The following is a 26,316-nucleotide window of genomic DNA, read 5'->3' as shown; positions in this document are numbered from 1 at the left end:
TATTACGTAATACTGTCTGGGTCAAGATGTTACTTTATTACATTCTGTGTCCAACTATTACGCAATACTCTCTGGGTCAAGATGTTACTTTATTACATTCTGTGTCCAACTATTACGTAATCCTCTCTGGGTCAAGACGTTACTTTATTACATTCTGTGTCCAACTATTACGTAATACTCTCTGGGTCAAGACGTTACTTTATTACATTCTGTGTCAAACTATTATCTAATCTTCTCTGGGTCAAGATGTTACTTTATTACATTCTGTGTCAAACTATTACGCAATACTCTCTGGGTCAAGACGTTACTTTATTACATTCTGTGTCCAACTATTACGTAATACTCTCTGGGTCAAGACGTTACTTTATTACATTCTGTGTCAAACTATTATCTAATCTTCTCTGGGTCAAGATGTTACTTTATTACATTCTGTGTCAAACTATTACGCAATACTCTCTGGGTCAAGACGTTACTTTATTACATTCTGTGTCAAACTATTATGTAATACTCTCTGGGTCAAGACGTTACTTTATTACATTCTGTGTCAAACTACTACGTAATACTCTCTGGGTCAAGATGTTACTTTATTACATTCTGTGTCAAACTATTACGCAATACTCTCTGGGTCAAGATGTTACTTTATTACATTCTCTGTCAAACTATTACACAATACTCTCTGGGTCAAGACATTACTTTATTACATTCTGTGTCAAACTACTACGTAATACTCTCTGGGTCAAGATGTTACTTTATTACATTCTGTGTCCAACTATTACGTAATACTCTCTGGGTCAAGATGTTACTTTATTACATTCTGTGTCCAACTATTACGTAATACTCTCTGGGTCAAGACGTTACTTTATTACATTCTGTGTCCAACTATTACGTAATCCTCTCTGGGTCAAGATGTTACTTTCTATGATAAACACTTGATGATGTTATTCTTCAGTTTCATTCACCGCCACGATGAGGCCTTCTCCACGGAGCCCCTGAAGAACACAGGCCGGGGCCCCCCGCTGGGCTTCTACCACGTGCAGAATGTAAGAACTGCCCACATTTGAAATGTTGACTGGCTTGTTGTGCAGTCGCACGCTTTTTAACGCTGACTGTCTTTGTTTTTGTTTTAGATCGCGGTGGAAGTGACCAAGTCCTTGGTGGATTACATCAAGACCCAGCCTCTGGTGTTTGAGGTGTTTGGACACTACCAGAAGCAGCCCTTTCTTCCCCTCTGTAAAGACATCATCAGGTACTCCCTGCTGTGCAAAACTGTCTTTTATTGAGAACAGACCTCCGCCAAGGAAGAATTCAGGACTTTTTTAGTATCCGACATGTTTCTACTGGCCTCCATCTAACCTTCCAATGTTTGGGCAAAACTAGACCAAAGCAGGTGATAATAGGAGAGACCAGGGATGGCTACCCAATCCTGTAATTTTTCTTAGCACCGACCGAAACCCGTTCGATTCGTGCAACTCCAGCAGCACTGAGAGCGAACTCAGCCAAACTACCTTTAGCTAACGTTGCAATTTTCAATGCAAACAAAGAAACTGACCAAAAAAACCCGCTCCAACTTAAGTAAAGTTAGGCTCCTTTTTTTTTCAAAAAATGCTGTAGCTTGGTGCTAATATACATTGGTTTTGCTATTGACATGCTACTGATTAGTGATTTTACATACACCTCCAAATGTGTTGATGAAAACTACAACTAAGATGCACGCTACAATCAAACAGCTAGTGCGTAAAAAGGTATAATACTTACAGTATTACACTTTTTAGGGCGCAACACAAAATTTGATTCAGCAAAGACTGGAGTGAGGAGCCAACACACCGTAAACTACACACTACTGCCATCTAACGTCTTGGGGTGTAACTGAGACTCACACAATGTGATCATGAAACATGCACATAAGTGATCATTTTGAAATGTTTTCAATGTTATTATCAAAAACAGTTAATATTTAATAACACACACATAACTACCAAAAATTGGTACCATTGAGTAGCGGTATGATTGTTACCGTAGCGGTTCAAATGTAAGCAACTTTAGGAGAGAGGCTGTTATTGAACTTGAATAATGGGAAAGTGGAAACGCAACAAAATCAGTGTGGTAACTAGAGAAGCCCTGGGAGAGTGCAGACTAGCACCAGGTCCCATGTTCCTAACTAGCACCAGGTCCCATGTCCCTAACAAGCACCATGCCCCTAACAAGCACCAGGTCCCATGTCCCTAACAAGCACCATGCCCCTAACAAGCACCAGGCCCCATGCCCTAACTAGCACCATGCCCCTAACAAGCACAAGGCCCCATGCCCTTACTAGCAACATGCCCCTTACAAGCACCGGGCCCCATGTCCCTAACTAGCACCATGCCCCTAACAAGCACCAGGCCCCATGCCCTAACTAGCACCATGCCCCTAACAAGCACCAGGCCCCATGCCCTAACTAGCACCATGCCCCTAACAAGCACCAGGTCCCATGTCCCTAACAAGCACCATGCCCCTAACAAGCACCAGGCCCCATGCCCTAACTAGCACCATGCCCCTAACAAGCACCAGGCCCCATGCCCTAACTAGCACCATGCCCCTAACAAGCACCAGGCCCCATGCCCTAACTAGCACCATGCCCCTAACAAGCACCAGGCCCCATGTCGCTAACTAGCACCAGGCCCCATGTCCCTAACAAGCACCATGCCCCATGTCCCTAACTAGCACCAGGCCCCATGCCCCTAACTAGCACCAGGCCCAATCTCCCTAACAAGCACAAGGCCCCATGTCCCTCAAGTCAAAGATCATTTGAAAAAACCTGAATACAGACGATGATCCAGATCACCTCGGAAATCAAATCACCATTTTCTGACATTTCCTGAAGTTTCATCAAAATCCAGCCATTATTTCAACTTTTCCCCCTAAAAGTCACATTGAGACTCAAGAGTTTGATATTCGATTAATAGAACAAATGAACACCACACCTACCGTCAAGCATGGTGGTGGTAGTATCCTATGTTTTGGTAGTAGCCTATCTTACGTTTATGTTGAAAAAGTTGTTCTACATCAGGTGTAGAGACACCACGTTCGCCAACAAATCCAGTCTTTAGGTGAACGTTGAGAACCGATTCACGGTTGTGAGCCATTCGTTTATTTAAGTCGCACCCAACACATTTTAGAAGAAGTTAATATTTTACATGCATAAGCCGCACCGGACTATAAGCCGCAGATATACAGCCGCAATCAAAAGTGTACATACACGTGTAAAGAACATCATGTCATGGCTGTCTTGAGTTTCCAATCATTTCTACAACTCTTATTTTTTTGTGATAGAGTGATTGGAGCACATACTTGTTGGTCACAAAAAACATTCATGAAGTTTGCTTCTTTTATGAATTTATTATGGGTCTACTGAAAATGTGCTGGGTCAAAAGTATACATACAGCAATGTTAATATTTGCTTACATGTCCCTTGGCAAGTTTCACTACAATAAGGCGCTTTTGGTAGCCATCCACAAGCTTCTGCTGGAATTTTTGACCACTCCTCTTGACAAAATTGGTGCAGTTCAGCTAAATGGTATCACATGGACAAAGATAAGACCTTCTGGAGGAAAGTTCTGTGGTCAGATGAAGCAAAAATTGAGCTGTTTGGCCACAATGCCCAGCAATATGTTTGGAGGAGTAAAGGTGAGGCCTTTAATCCCAGGAACACCATCAAGCATGGTGGTGGTATCAGGGGCGTCACTAGCTTTTAAGGACAGGGGGGGCTTAGCCCCCAGGAGATGCACAGGATGCGAGCGAACGTAGCACACGAGCACAAAACTTCACAAACGGCTAACAAAGACATAGAAATGATTCATTGTTATTATTATTATTTCAGTGGGTTTCTTTTCAATCTGTGTTCAGTACAACAACAAACATGGGTATGCACAGTGACATTTTGTTTACAGCATCAACAATAAACAATGACTTGCATGATCCTTGAAGATACACTGAAACACAATGAAAGTCATGGCATTAGCCTCTATGTTATTACTTCACAACATAGAGGCTAATGCCACCACTTTAGCTCACAATACAATAATTGTTTGTTCCCAAATATTTTGAAGTTGCACAGATTACATTTTGGGCACATATGTGACTAAAATGGTTGTACATTCAAGCCCTGGAAATATTACTTAATTACTTGAATTAAAGTAATATCTGGATCTGGATAATTTGGCTTGTATATAATATATTTATATATATATATATATTATGGCAAGCCGGTAAGTAAAAAATATATATGGATGTCTGAATAGAAATGAGAAACTTTTATATATACTGTAAATAAGAAAGACTTAAGAGTCCGTCTGCTGATCTGAAAAAGAGCCAAAGCTGTCAAAGAGCTGAGGGACCATCTTCAAAGTGCAATGCTGGAACAAATAATGCAAACAATAAAATGTAACTTCCATGGCTTGAGATTAACGTAGTCCCGACGTCCAGGGGACGGTAAAAAAAATGCACGGGACGAAATTAAATGCTCCCCGGGACGATGGCTTTTAACCATTTTTTTTTTCTTTTTATGTATTTATTCATTTTACATTTTATATTAAATGTCTTGGTTTTTCCACCCTCTGAAAATCCTATGAAATGTTTAACAAGCCATCCTATAATAATACAACAGCTATTAATGTAACAATACAATAAAACAAATATATTTAATGATGTTTTTTTCATTATTTTAACAATAGGCCAATGTATATTACTTTATATAGATTCTACAAGAAACACAAAACTTAAAAACTAAATAATTTACAATTGCAGACACAAGGTTCTTGTTCTGCAGTGCTGTGTGCTAATGTGCTTCGTACACCTGCAGGACCGCAAGCAAGGTCGCAGAGAAAATGCGGACTGGATTTTGAGTGATGTGGGCATTTTCTATATGAACAAGTGGAATGGATTGGATACTGACGCATTAAAGGGGCTCTCTACCTCACACTATGAAGTGAGGGGAAACTGAGTGAATAATGACAGGTTATATGATTATTTATTTAAACTCATATTCGGGCCACTTTATAATGAATATGTCGGCATGTATTGGTAAAAAAAAAAAAAAAAAAAAATTTTTTTTTTTTTTTTAACACCAAATTATTTAGGGGGGCTTAAGAACATTTTAGGGGGGCTTTAGCACCCCCTAAAATAGGCCTAACAACGCCAATGGGTGGTAGTATTATGCTCTGGGCCTGTTTTTCTGCCAATGGATCTGGTGCTTTACAGAGAGTAAATGGGACAATGAAAAAGGAGGATTGCCTCCAAATTCCTCAGGACAAGCTAAAATCATCAGCCCGGAGGTTGGGTCTTGGGCGCAGTTGGGTGTTCCAACAGGACAATGACCCCAAACACACGTCAAAAGTGGTAAAGGAATGGCTAAATCAGGCTAGAATGAAGGTTTTAGAATGGCATTCCCCAAAGTCCTGACTTAAACGTGTGGACAATGCTGAAGAAACAAGTCCATGTCAGAAAACCAACACATTTTTATTTATTTGTTTTAATCTATTTATTTATTTTTATTTTGTTTTAAATTATTATTTTTTTTAATTATAAAATAAAAAAATAAAATAAAATTTTAAAAAAATTTAAAAAAAATAAATAAAGAAAAAAAAAAAAGAAAAAAAAAAACAAACAACAAATTTAGCTGAACTGCACCAAATCTGTCAAGAGGAGTGGTCAAAAATTCCAGCAGAAGCTTGTGGATGGCTACCAAAAGTGCCTTATTGCAGTGAAACTTGCCAAGGGACATGTAAGCAAATATTAACATTGCTGTATGTATACTTTTGACCCATATATATATATATGTATATATATATTAGCAAAAGACAAGTTGCAAGATAAATGAATGGCACTTGGCGGAGGTATTCAAAGAGTTCTTCTAAATCCTGTCTCCTTTCACTAGTCCACTGCGGCCGTGCAGGAGACAGTTCCCACGCGTGATGCCCCTGTCCCAACCAGGTAAACACACTCCCCCTGTGCACCAGGTGTTGGCATGTTGCTCTCCCGCCCGGCCCCGTCATCTTAGCTGCCTGTCATTGGCTGTGAGCAGTGGACGCCACGCCGGACCAGGACAAATCGCTGGAGCTGATCCGATACCTGGTCCCGGACGTGCTCAACGGGGCGCTGGTGGACTCGCTCTCAGGCCACGCCCTGTCCGCCGCTGGCCTGGCCGCTTCCTTCCTGCTGGAAGCGAACGAGCGAGCTCAGCTGCAAGCCCCGCCCGCCGCTATTTGTTCTGTTATTAAAGCTCAGACGCCGGGTTGGTGAATGAGGCCGATCCAAGAGAATCCCCTCACCCAAAGTTCTTCTTTCTATATCAGTGGCTTGCACAGTGGCTGCTTGTGTGGGATTACACCTTCATGACGCTCTTAAAGCCACCTGGCCTTTCAGCAAATAAGTCAACTGATACTTGTTTGCTGTGGGGATTCTGGACTTGGATTGGCTCTCTGTGTTGACTGTCCCTCCTCCTACCTTACACTGCTGGTGTATACCTTCACCGACCTCTAGTATGGATACCTATTACACCTTCATCCACCTCTAACATGTATACCTATTACACCTTCACCCACCTCTAACATGTATACCTATTACACCTTCACCGACCTCTAACATGTATACCTATTACACCTTCACCCAACTCTAATATGTATACCTATTACACCTTCACCCACCTCTAATATGTATACCTATTACACCTTCACCGACCTCTCATATGTATACCTATTACACCTTCACCCACCTCTAACATGTATACCTATTGCACCTTCACCCACCTCTAATATGTATACCTATTACACCTTCATCCACCTCTAACATGTATACCTATTACACCTTCACCCACCTCTAACATGTATACCTATTACACCTTCACCGACCTCTAACATGTATACCTATTACACCTTCACCCAACTCTAATATGTATACCTATTACACCTTCACCCACCTCTAATATGTATACCTATTACACCTTCACCCACCTCTAATATGTATACCTATTACACCTTCACCCACCTCTAATATGTATACCTATTACACCTTCACCCACCTCTCATATGTATACCTATTGCACCTTCACCGACCTCTAATATGTATACCTACAGTATTACACCTTCATCGACCTCTAACATGTATACCTAGTACACCTTCACCCACCTCTAATATGTATACCTATTACACCTTCACCCACCTCTAATATGTATACCTATTACACCTTCACCCACCTCTAATATGTATACCTATTACACCTTCACCCACCTCTAATATGTATACCTATTACACCTTCACCGACCTCTCATATGTATACCTATTGCACCTTCACCGACCTCTAATATGTATACCTATTGCATCTTCACCGACCTCTAATATGTATACCTATTACATCTTCACCGACCTCTAATATGTATACACCTTCACCGACCTCTAATATGTATACCTACAGTATTACACCTTCACCGACCTCTAATATGTATACCTATTACACCTTCACCGACCTCTAACATGTATACCTATTACACCTTCACCCACCTCTCATATGTATACCTATTGCACCTTCACCGACCTCTAATATGTATACCTACAGTATTACACCTTCACCCACCTCTAATATGTATACCTATTACACCTTCACCCACCTCTAATATGTATACCTATTACACCTTCACCCACCTCTAATATGTATACCTATTACACCTTCACCCACCTCTAATATGTATACCTATTACACCTTCACCGACCTCTCATATGTATACCTATTGCACCTTCACCGACCTCTAATATGTATACCTATTGCATCTTCACCGACCTCTAATATGTATACCTATTACATCTTCACCGACCTCTAATATGTATACACCTTCACCGACCTCTAATATGTATACCTACAGTATTACACCTTCACCGACCTCTAATATGTATACCTATTACACCTTCACCGACCTCTAACATGTATACCTATTACACCTTCACCGACCTCTAACATGTATACCTATTACATCTTCACCGACCTCTAATATGTATACCTATTACATCTTCACCGACCTCTAATATGTATACACCTTCACCGACTTCTAATATGTATACCTACAGTATTACACTTTCACCAACCTCTAATATGTATACCTACAGTATTACACTTTCACCGACCTCTAACATGTATACCTATTACACCTTCACCGACCTCTAATATGTATACCTATTACACCTTCACCGGCCTCTAATATGTATACCTATTACATCTTCACCGACCTCTAATATGTATACACCTTCACCGACCTCTAATATGTATACTTACAGTATTACACTTTCACCAACCTCTAATATGTATACACCTTCACCGACCTCTAATATGTATACCTATTACACCTTCACCGACCTCTAACATGTATACCTACAGTATTACACTTTCACCGACCTCTAATATGTATACCTACAGTATTACACTTTCACCGACCTCTAACATGTATACCTATTACACCTTCACCGACCTCTAATATGTATACCTACAGTATTACACTTTCACCGACCTCTAACATGTATACCTATTACACCTTCACCGACCTCTAATATGTATACCTATTACACCTTCACCGACCTCCAACATGTATACCTACAGTATTACACTTTCACCGACCTCTAATATGTATACCTACAGTATTACACTTTCACCGACCTCTAACATGTATACCTATTACACCTTCACCAACCTCTAATATGTATACCTACAGTATTGCACTTTAACCGACCTCTAACATGTATACCTATTACACCTTCACCGACCTCTAATATGTATACCTACAGTATTACACTTTCACCGACCTCTAACATGTATACCTACAGTATTACACTTTCACCGACCTCTAACAAGTATACCTACAGTATTACACTTTCACCGACCTCTAACATGTATACCTATTACACCTTCACCGACCTCTAATATGTATACCTACAGTATTACACTTTCACCGACCTCTAACATGTATACCTATTACACCTTCACCGACCTCTAATATGTATACCTACAGTATTACACCTTCACCGACCTCTAATATGTATACCTACAGTATTACACTTTCACCGACCTCTAATATGTATACCTACAGTATTACACCTTCACCGACCTCTAATATGTATACCTACAGTATTACACCTTCACCGACCTCTAATATGTATACCTACAGTATTACACCTTCACCGACCTCTAATATGTATACCTATTACACCTTCACCGCCTTCAAATAGAAATGTGATGATGATGCTGAATATTGATTGTTTTCGGAGGTTACCACAGTGCGAGAGACTATTTGCTCTTGTGTTGGGTTGTGCAGGGGAATGTAGTAAACGGGGTTCCCACACGTCTTGGTAAACCTGAAAAAGTCATGAAAATAAATGTTAAATGACATGAAAGAAAAGAATGTATCCCCTCCCCTGCCTTGTGAGCAAACACAAAGGGGTCTTCCACATGTAAAACTGTCCTCACCTTAGCTTAATATCTGTTTCTCAGCAGTGATACTCAGCTGCAATACACTTTTCCACCACTTGTGGCAGTAGTGACAATATCAAACAAAGAGAAGAAGTTTCTTAAGCGCAAAAATTATGACTAAATTAGTGAAGCTTTATTTTAATTTGCACTTAAATGTATTTATTTAAGAAACATTTATATTATTTACTAATTTAATTAAAATGCATTTATTTCAGCACTGCTTTTATTGTATGTACCTTTATTCTTATTGATCTCATTTAATGAGTCCCTTCTTTTACAGTATTTATTTAGTAACCAGCCTGACCTAAGACTTGATAATCGTCTTTCTGATGAACACAAGGTTGTAAACTGGAAGTAGGTCAGATAGAATTATTAATTCCCAACATGGCTGTCAGTCCACTTGATACAACTTCAAAACAATGAAGTGTAGTTTAAAAGGCTGTGGACGCGTTGATTAAACACCAAAAAGGGGAAATCAGAGAATAAGTCATTCAGGAATCATTTCCGGGAAAGAGTGGGAACCCTGACTCAAATCAACGCATCACTAAGAACAGTTTCAGCTTTTATTTTGAAGTGGCCAAACTTGGTGGGGGTGTATTCATTGGGAAGTTGGAATGGGTTCCTTCCTTCCTCTCGTCTTCCCTCTTTCCTTCCTGCCTAGAATCTAAAACTGGCCCACTTCCTGTCTGACCTCCTTCTACTTCCCTTTTTAGTACCTGCCACCAAGCTGACAGCCGTGACCCGCCCACAAGCCGGGCCGTGCCACTGCAAATACGACCTGATGGTTTTATTCGAGATCTGCGAGCTGGAGGCCAACGGGGAGTGAGTATCGCCTCTGTTAGTGATTTATTTTAGAGGATTCATCATGAAATGAAAGGAGCGCTGTGTTTGTTTTTCTAGTTACATCCCGGCTGTGGTGGACCACAGAGGAGGGATGCCTTGTCACGGCACCTTCCTGCTGCACCAGGTGAGTCGCTCCCACCTTGACTTGTGTGCAACTTCCTCACACAATAAATGCTCCAATTAATGGCCCAGTTGCCAATAGTTGCCAGGTGTGCGGCAAATACCCATAGAGGTCTCTAATTGGTCCAAAAACATTGACATGAATGTGATACGAAGTACACTATATTGCCAAAAGTATTTGGCCACTGTTGCGTCCGACCAGATGTTCCTCCAGGGAATTTAAGTTTCTGGTCACTCCCAAGTTCTTTTGATGACATAAGCTGAGCTCAAATTTGACCAACAGACTAACACAGAAACATTACCAAAAACATACATCATGCCATGATCCGGGTACCGGATCATGACAGAATGGGTATTTTGTGATTTATTTTCAAAGCTTTGAAAACAAACGTGAGACCAATCCAGTACAGAAGCGTTCACTAGCGCAGCTAAGATCGATCTCCCCCCTAAACCCACGGAAGTGCTGTCTTCTTTCCTCTGTCCCTCGCTCCCACCCTCGTTGTTATGGCTACTCCCTGAGTTATGGCTACTCCCTGCATACCATAATTTCAAGGCCCACACACAGTACTCGCAGACGGAAAGAGCACAATTGGAAGAACACTAGCTGTTTTGTAATATGACTATGAAAATAAAGAAGTAACACTTAAATATGGATATATGTAAAAATCTGCTTCCGTCACCACCCATCCAAATGATGAGAATCAGGTGTCCTAATCACTTGGCCCGGCCACAGGTGTATGAAATCAAGCACTTAGGCATGGAGACTGTTTCTACAAACATTTGTGAAAGAATGGGCCGCGCCTAAAAATTCCAAAGTCACATTGACATGAAAAAATCCGATACGATAAATTCGGAATTGTATTGAATTTGTTACATTGACGTGAAAAAATCCGATATGAAAAATTCGTAATTGTACTGTTCACATTGACGTGATAAAATCCAATATGAAAAATTCGGAATTGTATTGAATTTGTTACATTGACGTGAAAAAATCCGATATGAAAAATTTGTAATTGTACTGTTCACATTGACATGAACAAATCTGATAGGAAATATTCGGAATCACACTGTTCACATTGACATGAAAAAATCCGATACGAAAAATTCGTAATTGTATTGAATTTGTTACATTGACGTGAAAAAATCCGATATGAAAAATTCGTAATTGTACTGTTCACATTGACGTGATAAAATCCGATACGAAACATTCGTAATTGTATTGAATTTGTTACATTGACGTGAAAAAATCAGATATGAAAAATTTGTAATTGTACTGTTCACATTGACATGAACAAATCTGATAGGAAATATTCGGAATCACACTGTTCACATTGACATGAAAAAATCCGATATGATAAATTCGGAATTGTATTGAATTTGTTACATTGACGTGAAAAAATCCGATATGAAAAATTCGTAATTGTACTGTTCACATTGACGTGATAAAATCCGATACGAAAAATTCGTAATTGTATTGAATTTGTTACATTGACGTGAAAAAATCAGATATGAAAAATTTGTAATTGTACTGTTCACATTGACATGAACAAATCTGATAGGAAAAAAAGGGAATTGTACTGTTCACATCGACATGATAACATCGGACACAAGTCACATATGGGCAACAAAATGGGAATTGACCTGCCGTGTGAACAAGGCCTTATATCGGTATTGTATCGGAAGTGAGAGATTGTATTGAGACACTCTAACTCCAAACCAGTATAATAGTTAGACTATCAGCGGTGGACCTAATGAAACATGTGGTTGTAAGTACTTAACTCAATCTTTTGTTGACTCTGCAGGGCCTCCAGAGGAGAATCACTGTGACAATAGTCCACGAGTCAGGGGGCGACATTGAATGGAGGGATGTCCGAGAGCTTGTTGTGGGTACGTTCCACACCCACAGGACACCAGTTTTAAAGTGTTGCCAAATTCTGAGCAAGGAAAGTAGCTCCTGGCTGTCCTAAAAGTCGTTAGATGACATCATTGCCTCAATTGCATCATTTTTTGCAGTGGACGCTATAGGAGAGATGATTAGAACTGAAAATTAACTTAACTGTTATTTTGATTCTTAGTTGTTTTCTTTAAATCAGTTAAATGTTAGAGCAGCGGTGTCCAAATTTTTGGCCCGCAGGCCAAATGTGGCCCGCCGACGTCTTTAATTTGGCCTGCGAGACGTCATGAGTTGTTTAAGGAATTGCATTCATTTTAATAGTCTGACAATTTTGAAGCTGCTATTATGTTGCCATCTATTGGTCAACATGAGTAATTCAGATCAATTACTTTTAATCACACTCTTAATTGATGTATATATTTATATATATATATATATATATATAAATATATACTGTATATATACACACGCACATATATATATATTTTTTTTTTTCTCATACACACGACTGAAATCCTTGCATACACACTATTGAGTACTACACACTCAGTAGTGTGTGTGAGAATAGTTCTTTAGTTGTTTATGTGAGAGTGTTTCAGTTGTGTGTGAGAAATGTTCAGTAGTGTGTAATAAATAATTTCAATAGTGTGTATGAGAGGATTTCAGTAGTGTGTATGAGGAAAAAAATCAGTAGTGTGTATGAGGGGATTTCAGTAGTTTGTCTAAGAGCATTATAGTAGTGTGTGTGTGTGTGTGTGTGTGTGTGTGTGTGTGTGTGTGTGTGTGTGTGTGTGTGTGTGTGTGTGTGTGTGTGTGTGTGTGTGTGTGTGTGTGTGTGTGTGTGTGTGTGTGTGTGTGTGTGTGTGTGAGTGAAAGAAAAATCAGTTGCGTGTATTAGAAGAGTTCAGTAGTGTGTGAGAGGATTTTAGTAGTGTATGAGAGAAGATGATTTCAGTGGTGTGAATGAGAGGATTTCAGTAGTGTATGAGAGGATTTCAGTAGCGTGTATGAGAGGATTTCAAAATTGTGTGTAAGATGATTTCAGTTAGGGTGCGTGAGAGAAGATGATTTCTATAGTGTGTATGAAAGGATTTCAGCAGTGTGTATGAGAGAAGATGATTTCGATAGTGTGTATGAGAGGATTTCAGTAGTGTGTATGAGAGAAGATGATTTCAATAGTGGTAATGAGAGGATTTCAGTTATGTGCGTGAGAGAAGATGATTTCAATAGTAGTGTGTATGAGATGATTTCAGTAGTGTGTATGAGAGAAGATTATTTCAATAGTGTGTATGAGAGGATTTCAGTAGTGTGTATGAGAGAAGATCATTTCAACAGTGTGTATGAGGATTTCAGTAGTGTGTATGAGAAAAGAGGATTTCAGTAGTGTGTATGAGATGATTTCAGTAGTGTGTATGAGAGAAGATGATTTCAGTAGTGTGTGTGAGAGGAGTTCAGTAGTGTATATGAGAAAAGATGATTTCAGTTGTGTGTATGAGAGGATTTCAGTAGTGTATATGAGAAAAGATGATTTCAGTTGTGTGTATGAGATGATTTCAGTAGTGTGTATGAGAGAAGATGATTTCAGTAGTGTATGAGATGATTTCAGTAGTGTGTATGAGAAAAGATGATTTCAGTAGTGTGTATGAGATGATTTCAGTAGTGTGTATGAGAGAAGATGATTTCAGTAGTGTGTGTGAGAGGAGTTCAGTAGTGTATATGAGAAAAGATGATTTCAGTAGTGTGTATGAGATGATTTCAGTAGTGTGTATGAGAGAAGATGATTTCAGTTGTGTGTATGAGAGGAGTTCAGTAGTGTATATGAGAAAAGATGATTTCAGTTGTGTGTATGAGATGATTTCAGTAGTGTGTATGAGAGAAGATGATTTCAGTAGTGTATGAGAGGATTTCAGTAGTGTGTATGAGAAAAGATGATTTCAGTAGTGTGTATGAGATGATTTCAGTAGTGTGTATGAGAGAAGATGATTTCAGTAGTGTGTGTGAGAGGAGTTCAGTAGTGTATATGAGAAAAGATGATTTCAGTAGTGTATATGAGAGGATTTCAGTAGTGTATATGAGAAAAGATGATTTCAGTTGTGTGTATGAGAGGATTTCAGTAGTGCGTATGAGAGAAGATGATTTCAGTAGTGTATATGAGAAAAGATGATTTCAGTTGTGTGTATGAGAGGATTTCAGTTGTGTATATGAGAAAAGATGATTTCAGTTGTGTGTATGAGATGATTTCAGTAGTGTGTATGAGAGAAGATGATTTCAGTAGTGTATGAGAGGATTTCAGTAGTGTGCGTGAGAGAAGATGATTTCAGTAGTGTGAGAGGTAATTCTGAATAATGTCCCTAACAGTTCCTGCTATGTACGTGCATGTTTTTTTCTCCTCTTTCTTTTGTTCTGGACATCACTTTGTGTTGCCACTTGCCTGTGTATGAAAAATTATATAACGTTAGATTTGTTACATCCTGTTGGAAACAAGACATAATAGTGTGAGTGTGTGTTCTGCTCTTTTTTTCCCCAGGACGTCTCCGCAACACGCCTGAATCTGACGAGACCCTGGTGGACCCTAATATTCTGTCCCTCAACATCTTGTCTGCCGGCTACGTCAAGCCCTTGCAGGACGACAGGTAGACACTGTTGCAACGTGCACAACAACACCTGTTATGCTTCACGGGCAATGAATCACTAGCACCTTATTCCAAACCAGGGCTGGTTCCACTGAGGGATGCACACTGAAAAGTCTAAAAATGCGGCAACCATTTTGACTTTTTTTTTTTTGTCCTGTCCAGCTTCTCAGGCAAATCATATAGTAGATGTAGATGCCCATATCGGCTGTTCAGATTGACTTTACAAAAGAGAAGTGTGGGATACTTCTCTCGTTGCCTTATTTGTATTTGACTTTATTAAATGTATTTATATTATCATTTGGTGCAGCCGGGCCGGAGCAGGAGGGGATAGAAAGAGGAAAAAAGGAAGACAGAGGCGGAAATTGTGGGGACAAGAGGGGGATAAAACAGAGAGACAAAAACAACAACAGCAAACACAACAACAACAACAACAATAGAGCAACATCAGCAAATAGGATATGTAGTAAAAGTGATAGCAAAGAAGCAGTTAGTGAAATAAATAATAATACAGAAATGACAATGAGCATTATTACACTACCAATGGAGCAATACAAATACCAATAGAAATAGCGCTATTGATAATGAATAATACCAATAATTTACCTCTATTATCAACAATACAGTTGTTCAAATGCAACAATACATATACGTAATGATAACTAGAGATACAAAATGATGCAGAAAAATGGAGGGGAAGAAAGAGAAGCAATTTTGACATTTTTAAACCAATACAATATATATATCCCTCAATATAAAGTTGGATTTTTAAACATTTTTTATACCCTTTTTGTCAAAGAAAATCTTGTTTTTTATGGCAAAAACCCAAAATGCGCAATATCCACTTTCCCTGACTATTGCTGAGCTCTGTCGACTTGAATAGCTTGATTAAAGGGACAAGCGGTAGAAAATGGATGGAAAATGTAAGTCCTAAAATGAAAATATACTTTAAAAAAAAGTCGATTCCACGGTCATTTTTATTTTTCCAACTAGCGATGTTCCGATCCAATATTGGTCTGATAGCAGTAAAAGTATTTGTAGGATTATATGAGTGTGCATCTAAAGTTTTCACTATTAGCGCTCTGATACGAGCAGTCCTGCAGCGTGTTGACTTGTGTGATATCATGTGCGATACAAGCATTCCCGCAGTGTTGACTTGTGTGTGTGATGTCATGTGCGATACAAGCATTCCTGCAGCGTGTTGACTTGTGTGATATCATGTGCGATACAAGCAGTCCTGCAGAGTGTTGACTTGTGTGTGTGATATCATGTGCGATACAAGCATTCCTGCAGCGTGTTGACTTGTGTGATATCATGTGCGATACAAGCAGTCCTGCAGAGTGTTGACTTGTGTGATATCATGTGCGATACAAGCAGTCCTGCAGAGTGTTGACTTGTGTGTGTGATATCATGTGCGATACAAGCATTCCTGCAGAGTGTTGACTTGTGTGATATCATGTGCGATACAAGCAGTCCTGCAGAGTGTTGACTTGTGTGTGTGATATCATGTGCGATACAAGCATTCCTGCAGCGTGTTGACTTGTGTGATATCATGTGCGATACAAGCAGTCCTGCAGAGTGTTGACTTGTGTGTGTGATATCATGTGCGATACAAGCATTCCTGCAGAGTGTTGACTTGTGTGATATCATGTGCGATACAAGCAGTCCTGCAGAGTGTTGACTTGTGTGTGTGATATCATGTGCGATACAAGCATTCCTGCAGAGTGTTGACTTGTGTGATATCATGTGCAATACAAGCAGTCCTGCAGAGTGTTGACTTGTGTGATATCATGTGCGATACAAGCAGTCCTGCAGAGTGGTGACTTGTGTGTGTAATATCATGTGCGATACAAGCAGTCCTGCAGGGTGTTGACTTGTGTGATATCATGTGCGATACAAGCAGTCCTGCAGAGTGTTGACTTGTGTGTGTGTGATATCATGTGCGATACAAACATTCCTGCAGAGTGTTGACTTGTGTGATATCATGTGCGATACAAGCAGTCCTGCAGAGTGGTGACTTGTGTGTGTGTGATATCATGTGCGATATAAGCAGTCCTGCAGAGTGTTGACTTGTGTGTGTGATATCATGTGCGATACAAGTATTCCTGCAGAATTTTGACTTGTGTGATATCATGTGCGATACAAGCAGTCCTGCAGAGTGTTGACTTGTGTGTGTGATATCATGTGCGATACAAGCATTCCTGCAGAGTGTTGACTTGTGTGTGTGATAACATGTGCGATACAAGCAGTCCTGCAGCGTGTTGACTTGTGTGCGATATCATGTGCGATACGAGCAGTCCTGCAGAGTGTTTACTCGTGTGTGATATCATGTGCGATACAAGCAGTCCTGCAGAGTGTTGACTTGTTAGCATCCAAATGTCCTCCAATAAACACACAATTTAACCTATTTTACTAAAGTCATTTACAAAAGGTAAACATGCTAGGCTACAGGCTACTAGGAGCTAGCAGCTACACAACAGCTAAGCACACAACAGCACACAAGCTAGATATACGCGACAAATAATTGATAAATATTGCCGTGTAAAACTTGACATTTGTCAGTAAAAACAAGTATAACATAATTAGTTACATATTACTTACACATACAAAGTCCCCAAGTCAGTATTAGAAAGTATCCAGTAACAAACGTGTCCACATCATTTGACTTGCTGTGTCATGAGCTCATTGTGACAACTAGGTGTCGCCATTTACCACTACCACTCAATTACCACTCCACTTCAACTTAAAGACAGCATAAGTCCATTTCAGCACAGGGTTGAAAATAAATAATTCATTCTCTAAGTAATTTCACTTTATCAAACCTTTTCTAACTTTCCACACTACAAAATAGTAAAAGTATGTATGATTCCTGCTGATATCAATATTTGTATTGATTTGTTGTTTGCATTGTTTCCAATACATAAAGCAAAGGTTCTTAAAGGGGGAATACACTTTTTGGGGGATTTTGCCTATCGTTCACAATCATCATGAGAGACAAGAACACACCTTTTTTTTTCTTCTTTTTTTTTAGGATTTTGAAGATGCTAAAAAACTCTTGGAAGATGCGGCTAATGGTAGTCACAGTTGTAGTCTTCAAAGTCTCTAAGACAACCTCAAAACCCTCCATCAATGTTTTATATACACACTGCAAGTATATATGTAATGTAGTAACAGACACCTTCATAACAATATGTAATATGTACAATATACACACTGCAAGTATATATATAATGTAGTAACAGACACCTTCATAACAATATGTAATATGTACAATATACACGCTGCAAGTATATATATAATGTAGTAACAGACACCTTCATAACAATATGTAATATGTACAATATACACACTGCAAGTATACATATAATGTAGTAACAGACACCTTCATAACAATATGTAATATGTACAATATACACACTGCAAGTTTATATATAATGTAGCAACAGACACCTTCATAGCAATATGTAATATGTACAATATACACACTGCAAGTGTATTTATATTGTAGTAACAGACACCTTCATAACAATATGTAATATGTACAATATACACACTGCAAGTGTATTTATATTGTAGTAACAGACACCTTCATAACAATATGTAATATGTTCAATATACACACTGCAAGTATATATATAATGTAGTAACAGACACCTTCATAACAATATGTAATATGTACAATATACACACTGCAAGTATATATATAATGTAGTAACAGACACCTTCATAATAATATGTAATATGTACAATATACACACTGCAAGTATATATATAATGTAGTAACAGACACCTTCATAATAATATGTAATATGTACAATATACACACTGCAAGTATATATATAATGTAGTTACAGACACCTTCATAACAATATGTAATATGTACAATATACACACTGCAAGTATATATATAATGTAGTAACATACACCTTCATAACAATATGTAATATGTACAATATACACACTGCAAGTATATATATAATGTTGTAACAGACACCTTCATAACAATATGTACAATATACACACTGCAAGTATATATATAATGTAGCAACAGACACCTTCATAACAATATGTAATATGTACAATATACACACTGCAAGTATATATATATAATGTAGCAACAGACACCTTCATAACAATATGTAGTATGTACAATATACACACTGCAAGTGTATTTATAATGTAGTAACAGACACCTTCATAACAATATGTAATATGTACAATATACACACTGCAAGTTTATATATAATGTAGTAACAGACACCTTCATAACAATATGTAATATGTACAATATACACTCTGCAAGTATATATATAATGTAGTAACAGACACCTTCATAACAATATGTAATATGTACAATATACACTCTGCAAGTATATATATAATGTAGTAACAGACACCTTCATAACAATATGTAATATGTACAATATACACACTGCAAGTATATATATAATGTAGTAACAGACACCTTCATAACAATATGTAATATGTACAATATACACACTGCAAGTATATATATAATGTAGTAAACAGACACCTTCATAACAATATGTACAATATACACACTGCAAGTTTATATATAATGTAGTAAACAGACACCTTCGTAACAATATGTAATATGTACCATATTTACCTTATTTTGGTCATTTTAATCATTTCCCACACACACACTCCAACTTACTTTACGTCTCTCCAGATTAGTGGAAGTTGTCTTCTTCACATTTCCTTTTTAAATGCTCCAAAGTGGAAAGTGATGATGATCACTGGTAGACGACTAGAATGACTTGGTGGTGCACCTTCACATGCATGACTTCATGTCTATTAGTATTATTTTTGCCTCATTCCGTTGCTTGGCTAATGCTCCTTAAAAAAAAAAAACATGTTTGGAATATAAATCCACCAGCTGCTGTTCAGTGGTCCTCCTGGTCCCTCAGGGACCTGGACTCCCTTCAAGCAGGTCCTGTGCTGTGCCCGGGAAATAAGACATGAAGTACAAATGGCTGTTTCTCTCCCTCCAGTCCACTAATGGAATGTTCTTCCCTTTTCCTGTTGTTTTTGTCCCACATGTGCTTTTTACAGACAGTTTCTTGATTCCGACATGCCTAGGTATATTCTTTTGTGTCATCCTCATCATCCCCTCCTCCTGCCCTATGTTCATTCTGTCTCTGTGTGTGGTTGAAGCTCTCCTCCTCAGTCTTTGAAGGACACGTGTCTGCATGGCTCGCTTGGCTTTCATCACAACCTTCTTAACTCCTTCAAGGGGGGCCTATCCTACGTTTATGAGACACCACGTTCGCCAACATATCCAGTCTTTAGGTGAACGTTGAGGACCGATTCGCGGTTGTGAGCCATTCGTTTATTTAAGCCGCACCCAACACATTTTAGAAGAAATTAATATTTTACATGTATAAGCCGCACCGGACTATAAGCCGCAGATCAAAAGTGTACATACACTTGTAAAGAACATCATGTCATGGCTGTCTTGAGTTTCCAATCATTTCTACAACTCTTATTTTTTTTGTGATGTAGTGATTGGAGCACATACTTGTTGGTCACAAAAAACATCCATGAAGTTTGCTTCTTTTATGAATTTATTATGGGTCTACTGAAAATGTGAGCAAATGTGCTGGGTCAAAAGTATACATACAGCAATGTTAATATTTGCTTACATGTCCCTTGGCAAGTTTCACTGCAATAAGGCGCTTTTGGTAGCCATCCACAAGCTTCCGGTTGAATTTTTGACCACTCCTCTTGACAAAATTGGTGCAGTTCCGCTAAATGACATCACATGGACCTTCTGGAGGAAAGTTCTGTGGGCAGATGAAACAAAAATTGAGCTGTTTGGCCACAATGCCCAGCAATATGTTTGGAGGAGAAAAGGTGAAGCCTTTTAATCCCAGGAACACCAATTCCTACCGTCAAGCATGGTGGTGTAGGTAGTATTATGCTTAGGAGCCGTTTTGCTGCCAATGGAACTGGTGCTTTACAGCAGTGGTCCCCAACCTTTTTGTAGCTGCGGACCGGTCAACGCTTGAAAATTTGTCCCACGGACCGGTGGGGGGTGGGTGGGGGGTGTGTTTAAAAAAAAAAAAAATAATTGTTTTTTTTTTACATAAATAAATACAATCATGTGTGCTTACGGACTGTATCCCTGCAGACTGTATTGATCTATATTGATATATAATGTATATGTTGTGTTTTTTATGTTGATTTCATTAAAAAAAAAATTTAAAAAAAAAAAGTTTTTTTTTTTTTTTTTTTTTTTTTTTAAATTTCTTGTGCGGCCCGGTACCAATCGGTCCGCGGACTGGTACGGGCCGCGGCCCGGTGGTTGGGGACCACTGCTTTACAGAGAGTAAATAAGACAATGAAAAAGGAGGATTACCTCCAAATTCTTCAGGACAAGCTAAAATCATCAGCCCCGAGGTTGGGTCTTGGGCGTAGTTGGGTGTTCCAACAGGACAATGTCAAAAGTGGTAAAGGAATTGCTAAAATCAGGCTAGAATTAAGGTTTTAGAATGGCCTTCCCAATGGACAATGCTGAAGAAACAAGTCCATGTCAGAAAGCCAACACATTTAGCTGAACTGCACCAATTTTGTGGTCAAAAATTCAAGCAGAAGCTTGTGGATGGCTACCAAAAGCGCCTTATTGCAGTGAAACTTGCCAAGGAACATGTAAGCAAATATTAACATTGCTGTATGTATACTTTTGACCCAGCACATTTGCTCACATTTTCAGTAGACCCAAGTATGTGCTCCAATCACTACATCACAACAAAATAAGAGTTTTAGAAATGATTGGAAACTCAAGACAGCCACGACATTATGTTCTTTACAAGTGTATGTAAACTTTTGATTGCGACTGTATACCGGTACAGAATATTTTGCAAATGTTTATTTATATATACCTTATTTGTTTCCAAACGGTGCCTGTAACACGGCAGTAAAACGGTTGCTCAAACAAAACAGAAGTCATGGACCCACTAGCTGCAGAGGCTCGCTCTCCAATCAGCTGAAGAGACTCAGGTGACGTTTTGGTGCATTTACTGAACTGAAACAATACAAAAAAAAGTTACTAATACTAACCATTGTAAACGTGTTAGCATATTAGCTAATGCTAATGACGCTGGCTTGAGTACATTACGACAGCACTTACAATTATGCATGAAAACACTCCTGCAGACATCACAGATGGGACGGTTTAGTGAGTAAGAATTGTTTTAGTTCTATTGTAAAACTTACAAACGTTGCTTGGCGTGATGGATGAAGAATCCGTACGAGTAAAAACGCTACGCTCAAATCCAAACAGGAAGTACTTTTTCAACTTGCAGTACCGCCAATGAGCCAACTCGTCCACAAGAGAGCGCCATAGCACACACAATAACGCACCGTTTCGGCGTCTCTCTCCGTGTTCTAATAACACTGTTTGTGGAATATTGAACATTATGGGCGTTAGCCGAGAAAAATCCATAAATTAGCTGCACTGTTTTGTAAGCGTGGGAAGAAAGTATACAGTCATTTCTATTTATTTATTTTGATTGACTTTTATTTCTATTTATTTATTTTGATAGACTTTTCTGGACCATTTTTGAGATATATAAAGTAGTACACACATACTATTGTGTTCCTCTTTTATTTATGTCGTAATATTTATTCCAATTGTATTTATATTTTTTATAAGGAAATTTGTATTCTTATTTATCTTATTTATTTATATTTGTGTACTTTTTTCCCTTTTATTGTTGAAATGCTCTATGCTACAACGTTTGTTTATGTTTTTTTTGTAGTGACGTCAAAGCATGGAGATATGACACCACCTTATGGTACACCTTATGGTACTACCTTAAGGAATAAACAGCAACACAGTGATAGCCAATATTTCAGAATAGTAATATTTGTGTCAATGGAAGTTACTGTTTGATTGATTGATTGATTGAGACTTTTATTAGTAGATTGCACAGTACAGTACATATTCCGTACAATTGACCACTAAATGGTAACACCCCAATAAGTTTTTCAACTTGTTCAACGTTAATCAATTCATGGTATAAATATATACCATCAGCATAATACAGTCATAATACATCTTATTGTTTCCTTGATAAAAATAACTAGAATGACCCAGTTTTTATGAAGGTCTCTTCCAAAGGAACGCCGACATGATGTTGGTGCGTTTTGAACGTAGCTCTCTTCGTCATTTTTAGGACGCTCCAAAAATAGGAGAACTTATGATGGTTTCTCGCGTGGCGACTTTAGGAAGTCTGTGCGTCAGTAACCCTTTGTTGCTTTTTTTTGGAAGTTGGCAGCCAGGAATTGGATGTAAGAATTGTGTGTCAACAAGACAACATTCCAGAACATTGACAGGATGACAAGTCATTCACTGAAGGGTTTATCCGGCTCACATCTAGGGGTGGGCACCCTTCACATTTGAACCGATACGGAACCAATTTGCGGTACTATGGAATCGATACGAGTAATTAACGCTACCAATTCTCTGTACTTTTTTGTTTGCTAGTAAATATTAATTGTTTTGGATTATAACATCGGTTTTATTATTGCAACATTTAAAAATGAGCTGATTATGATTTTGTGTTATCACGTTTCTGACTCTCATTTACAAAAGCCAAAAGCAGTGAAGTTGTCACGTTGTGTAAATGGTAAATAAAAAGAGAATACAACAAATCCTTTTCAACTTATATTCAATTGAATAGACTGCAAAGACAAGATATTTCATGTTCACACTGAGAAACTTTGTTCTTTTTTGCAAATAATCTCGAACTTTGAATTTAATGGCAGCAACACATTGCAAAAAAGTTGTCACAGGGTCATTTTTACCACTGTGTTACATGGCCTTTCCTTTTAACAACACTCAGTAAAGGTTTGGGAACTGATTAGACACATTTCTGAAGTGGAATTATTTCCCATTCTTGCTTGATGTACAGCTTAAGTTGTTCAACAGTCTCCCTTCTGTTATTTTAGCCTTCATAATGCGCCGCAAATTTTCAATGACTTTGGCACTTGAACACAGTTTTAAAGTCTATTTTCTGAGCAGCAGGAAGCCAGTGCAGTGACCTAAGCACTGGACTAATATGGTCATATTCCCTGCTTCTAGTCAGGACTCGAGCAGCAGCATTCTTACATCATTTTAGTGGCGCCTTTTTAAAATGTCTCTTTATGGTGAGACATTGGATCGCCACTCGTGCTGCAAAGTTGGGAGTCTTAACCTCTTAAGGCCCAAGCTGTTTGTTTACACACTTTTTTTATTTCTCTTTGCTATTTGGGCTTATTGGACCCTAATTAGAATAAAAACTAAGAATCATCTTTTGATATGATTTAGTCCATAAGTACACAAACGTGTACTTCATGTTTAGTGACATGCTAATTCTTATTTTTACACTTTTTTTTTTCCAAATTCCATTGTATGTTATACTCTTCTGACACCACCAGATGGCAGTATAAGTGTCCACATTCCCCAATTCAGTAGTGTACACAATTTTGGAAATAAGAGCTAAAAGGTGCCGTCCACACATGTGGCCACTAAGCCTTTTGAGGTTTTAATAGATCTTCTGTGTACTGTCGCGTTGACCAGCTCTTCCTCCCAGGGATTTTAAGCTGCTGGTCACTCCCAAATTCTTTTAGTGGCACATAAGCTGACGTTTTAATTCATCACCAGGCAGTAGTTGGTATTTTGTGGTTTATTCTCAAAGCTTTGAAGACAAACGTTAGACCAAATCCAGTACAGAAGCGTTCCCTAGCCCAGTCTAGCTCGATCTCCCAAAACCCCGGAACTCCTGTGTTCTTCCCTCTGTCCCTCGCTCCCACCCCCGTTGTTTAGACTACTCCCTGAGTTATCTCTACTCGGGCGGTATAGCTCGGTTGGTAGAGCGGCCGTGCCAGCAACTTGAGGGTTGCAGGTTCGATCCCCGCTCCCGCCATCCTAGTCACTGCCGTTGTGTCCTTGGGCAAGACACTTTACCCACCTGCTCCCAATGACACCCACACTGGTTTAAATGTAACTTAGATATTGGGTTTCACTATGTAAAGCGCTTTGAGTCACTTGAGAAAAAGCGCTATATAAATATAATTCACTTCACTTCACTACTGTCTGCACTCCTGCTAGAAGGCCTACACCTTACTTTGCAGACTAGAAAGAAGGAAGAATACTAGCTATTTTGTAATATGACTATGGAAGGAAAGAAGTAACACTTAAATATGGATATATGGAAAAGATCTGGTTCCATTAATTCCCCCTTCAAGATCTAAAAGTGAAACTTGGCCACACCCATTACATTTTAGAATGACTGTAAGCCGCAGATATATACGTTGTGAAATGACTTATTTACACAGAAATATCTTGTAATTTTTCCAGACGGGGTCTGTAACAAGGCAGTAAAACGGCTGATCAGTGAACAGAAGTCATCGAAGCTGCGCAAGCCAGCTCTCCAATCAGCTAAACTCAATAACACCACGGTGACACTTTGGTGATTTTACTGAGGAATTTGTGAAAGTGAAACGATACAAAAATAATGCCATTTTAAGTTAATAATACTAACGCACACGCTCGTAGACGCGTTAGCATATTAGCTCATACCAGGTTCATTACGTTACCATAGCATGGACAAATATGCATGAAAACACTCTGTGGAGGGGGGTGTGGCCTGCGGGCCTGCAGCCAGGCGGGGTGTGCCAGGACTGGCCTCGAAGTCAGCGGCAGGTGCGTAGATGGCCCCACCTGGGCCTTGTTATCTAATCACCTGTCGCTCTGTATAAGCAGCAACCGGGAGGAGAGACGTTGTTGGAGCTGGGGGAGAGCGAGAGCACGACGAACATTCACAAAAAAGACGATTGCTGAAAAGCACTAAGAGACTTGTTTGGAAAAATAAAACCGTCTTAGAACAATGAAACGGGCTCGCCAGGAAATGCTTGGTGGTCTGGAGGACCCACTGGAAGGCAGGCCTACATCTGCTCAAAGACAGTTTTATTTTTCCAAACAAGTCTCTTAGCGCTTTTCAGCAGTCGTCTTTTTGTGAATGTTCGTCTTGCTCTCGCTCTCCAACAACGTCTCTCCTCCCGGTTGCTGCTTATACAGAGCGACGGGTGATTAGATAACAAGGCCCAGGTGGTTCCATCTACGCACCTGTGGCTAACTTCGAGGCCGGTCCTGGCACACCCCGCCTGGCTGCAGGCCCGCAGGCCACGCCCCCCCTCCACACACTCCTACAGACATCTTAGCAAGTATGAGTTGTTTTAGTCAAAGTGTGAAACTTACAAACGTTGCTTGGAGTGATGAATGAAGAATCGTACATTTTCAACTGGTCCAAAAGATGGCGCCATAGCACACC

The 26,316-nt window shown here is 39.1% G+C and overlaps 1 protein-coding gene across 4 annotated transcripts in view; it reads left to right on the top strand.

Annotated features, from left to right (window-relative positions):
• The window catches only part of kif1aa (kinesin family member 1Aa), a 132,107-nt gene that overhangs the window by 89,696 nt on the left and 16,095 nt on the right, over positions 1-26,316 (top strand). For 3 of the 4 annotated variants that reach the window (XM_062038686.1, XM_062038685.1, XM_062038688.1), the window contains 8 exons: positions 950-1,040; positions 1,128-1,246; positions 5,915-5,970; positions 10,204-10,312; positions 10,391-10,457; positions 12,256-12,340; positions 14,875-14,980; positions 20,054-20,080. In XM_062038686.1, coding sequence (XP_061894670.1) covers positions 950-1,040; positions 1,128-1,246; positions 5,915-5,970; positions 10,204-10,312; positions 10,391-10,457; positions 12,256-12,340; positions 14,875-14,980; positions 20,054-20,080 — 660 coding nt within the window. The remainder of the gene's footprint in view (positions 1-949; positions 1,041-1,127; positions 1,247-5,914; positions 5,971-10,203; positions 10,313-10,390; positions 10,458-12,255; positions 12,341-14,874; positions 14,981-20,053; positions 20,081-26,316) is intronic. The other variant, XM_062038687.1, reaches the window with a different exon arrangement.

Source organism: Entelurus aequoreus, linkage group LG27 (assembly GCF_033978785.1).
Source record: "Entelurus aequoreus isolate RoL-2023_Sb linkage group LG27, RoL_Eaeq_v1.1, whole genome shotgun sequence".
Taxonomy (NCBI): domain Eukaryota; kingdom Metazoa; phylum Chordata; class Actinopteri; order Syngnathiformes; family Syngnathidae; genus Entelurus; species Entelurus aequoreus.
Note: the sequence above shows the minus strand (reverse complement) of the source record. Positions and strands in the feature narration are given on the sequence as shown.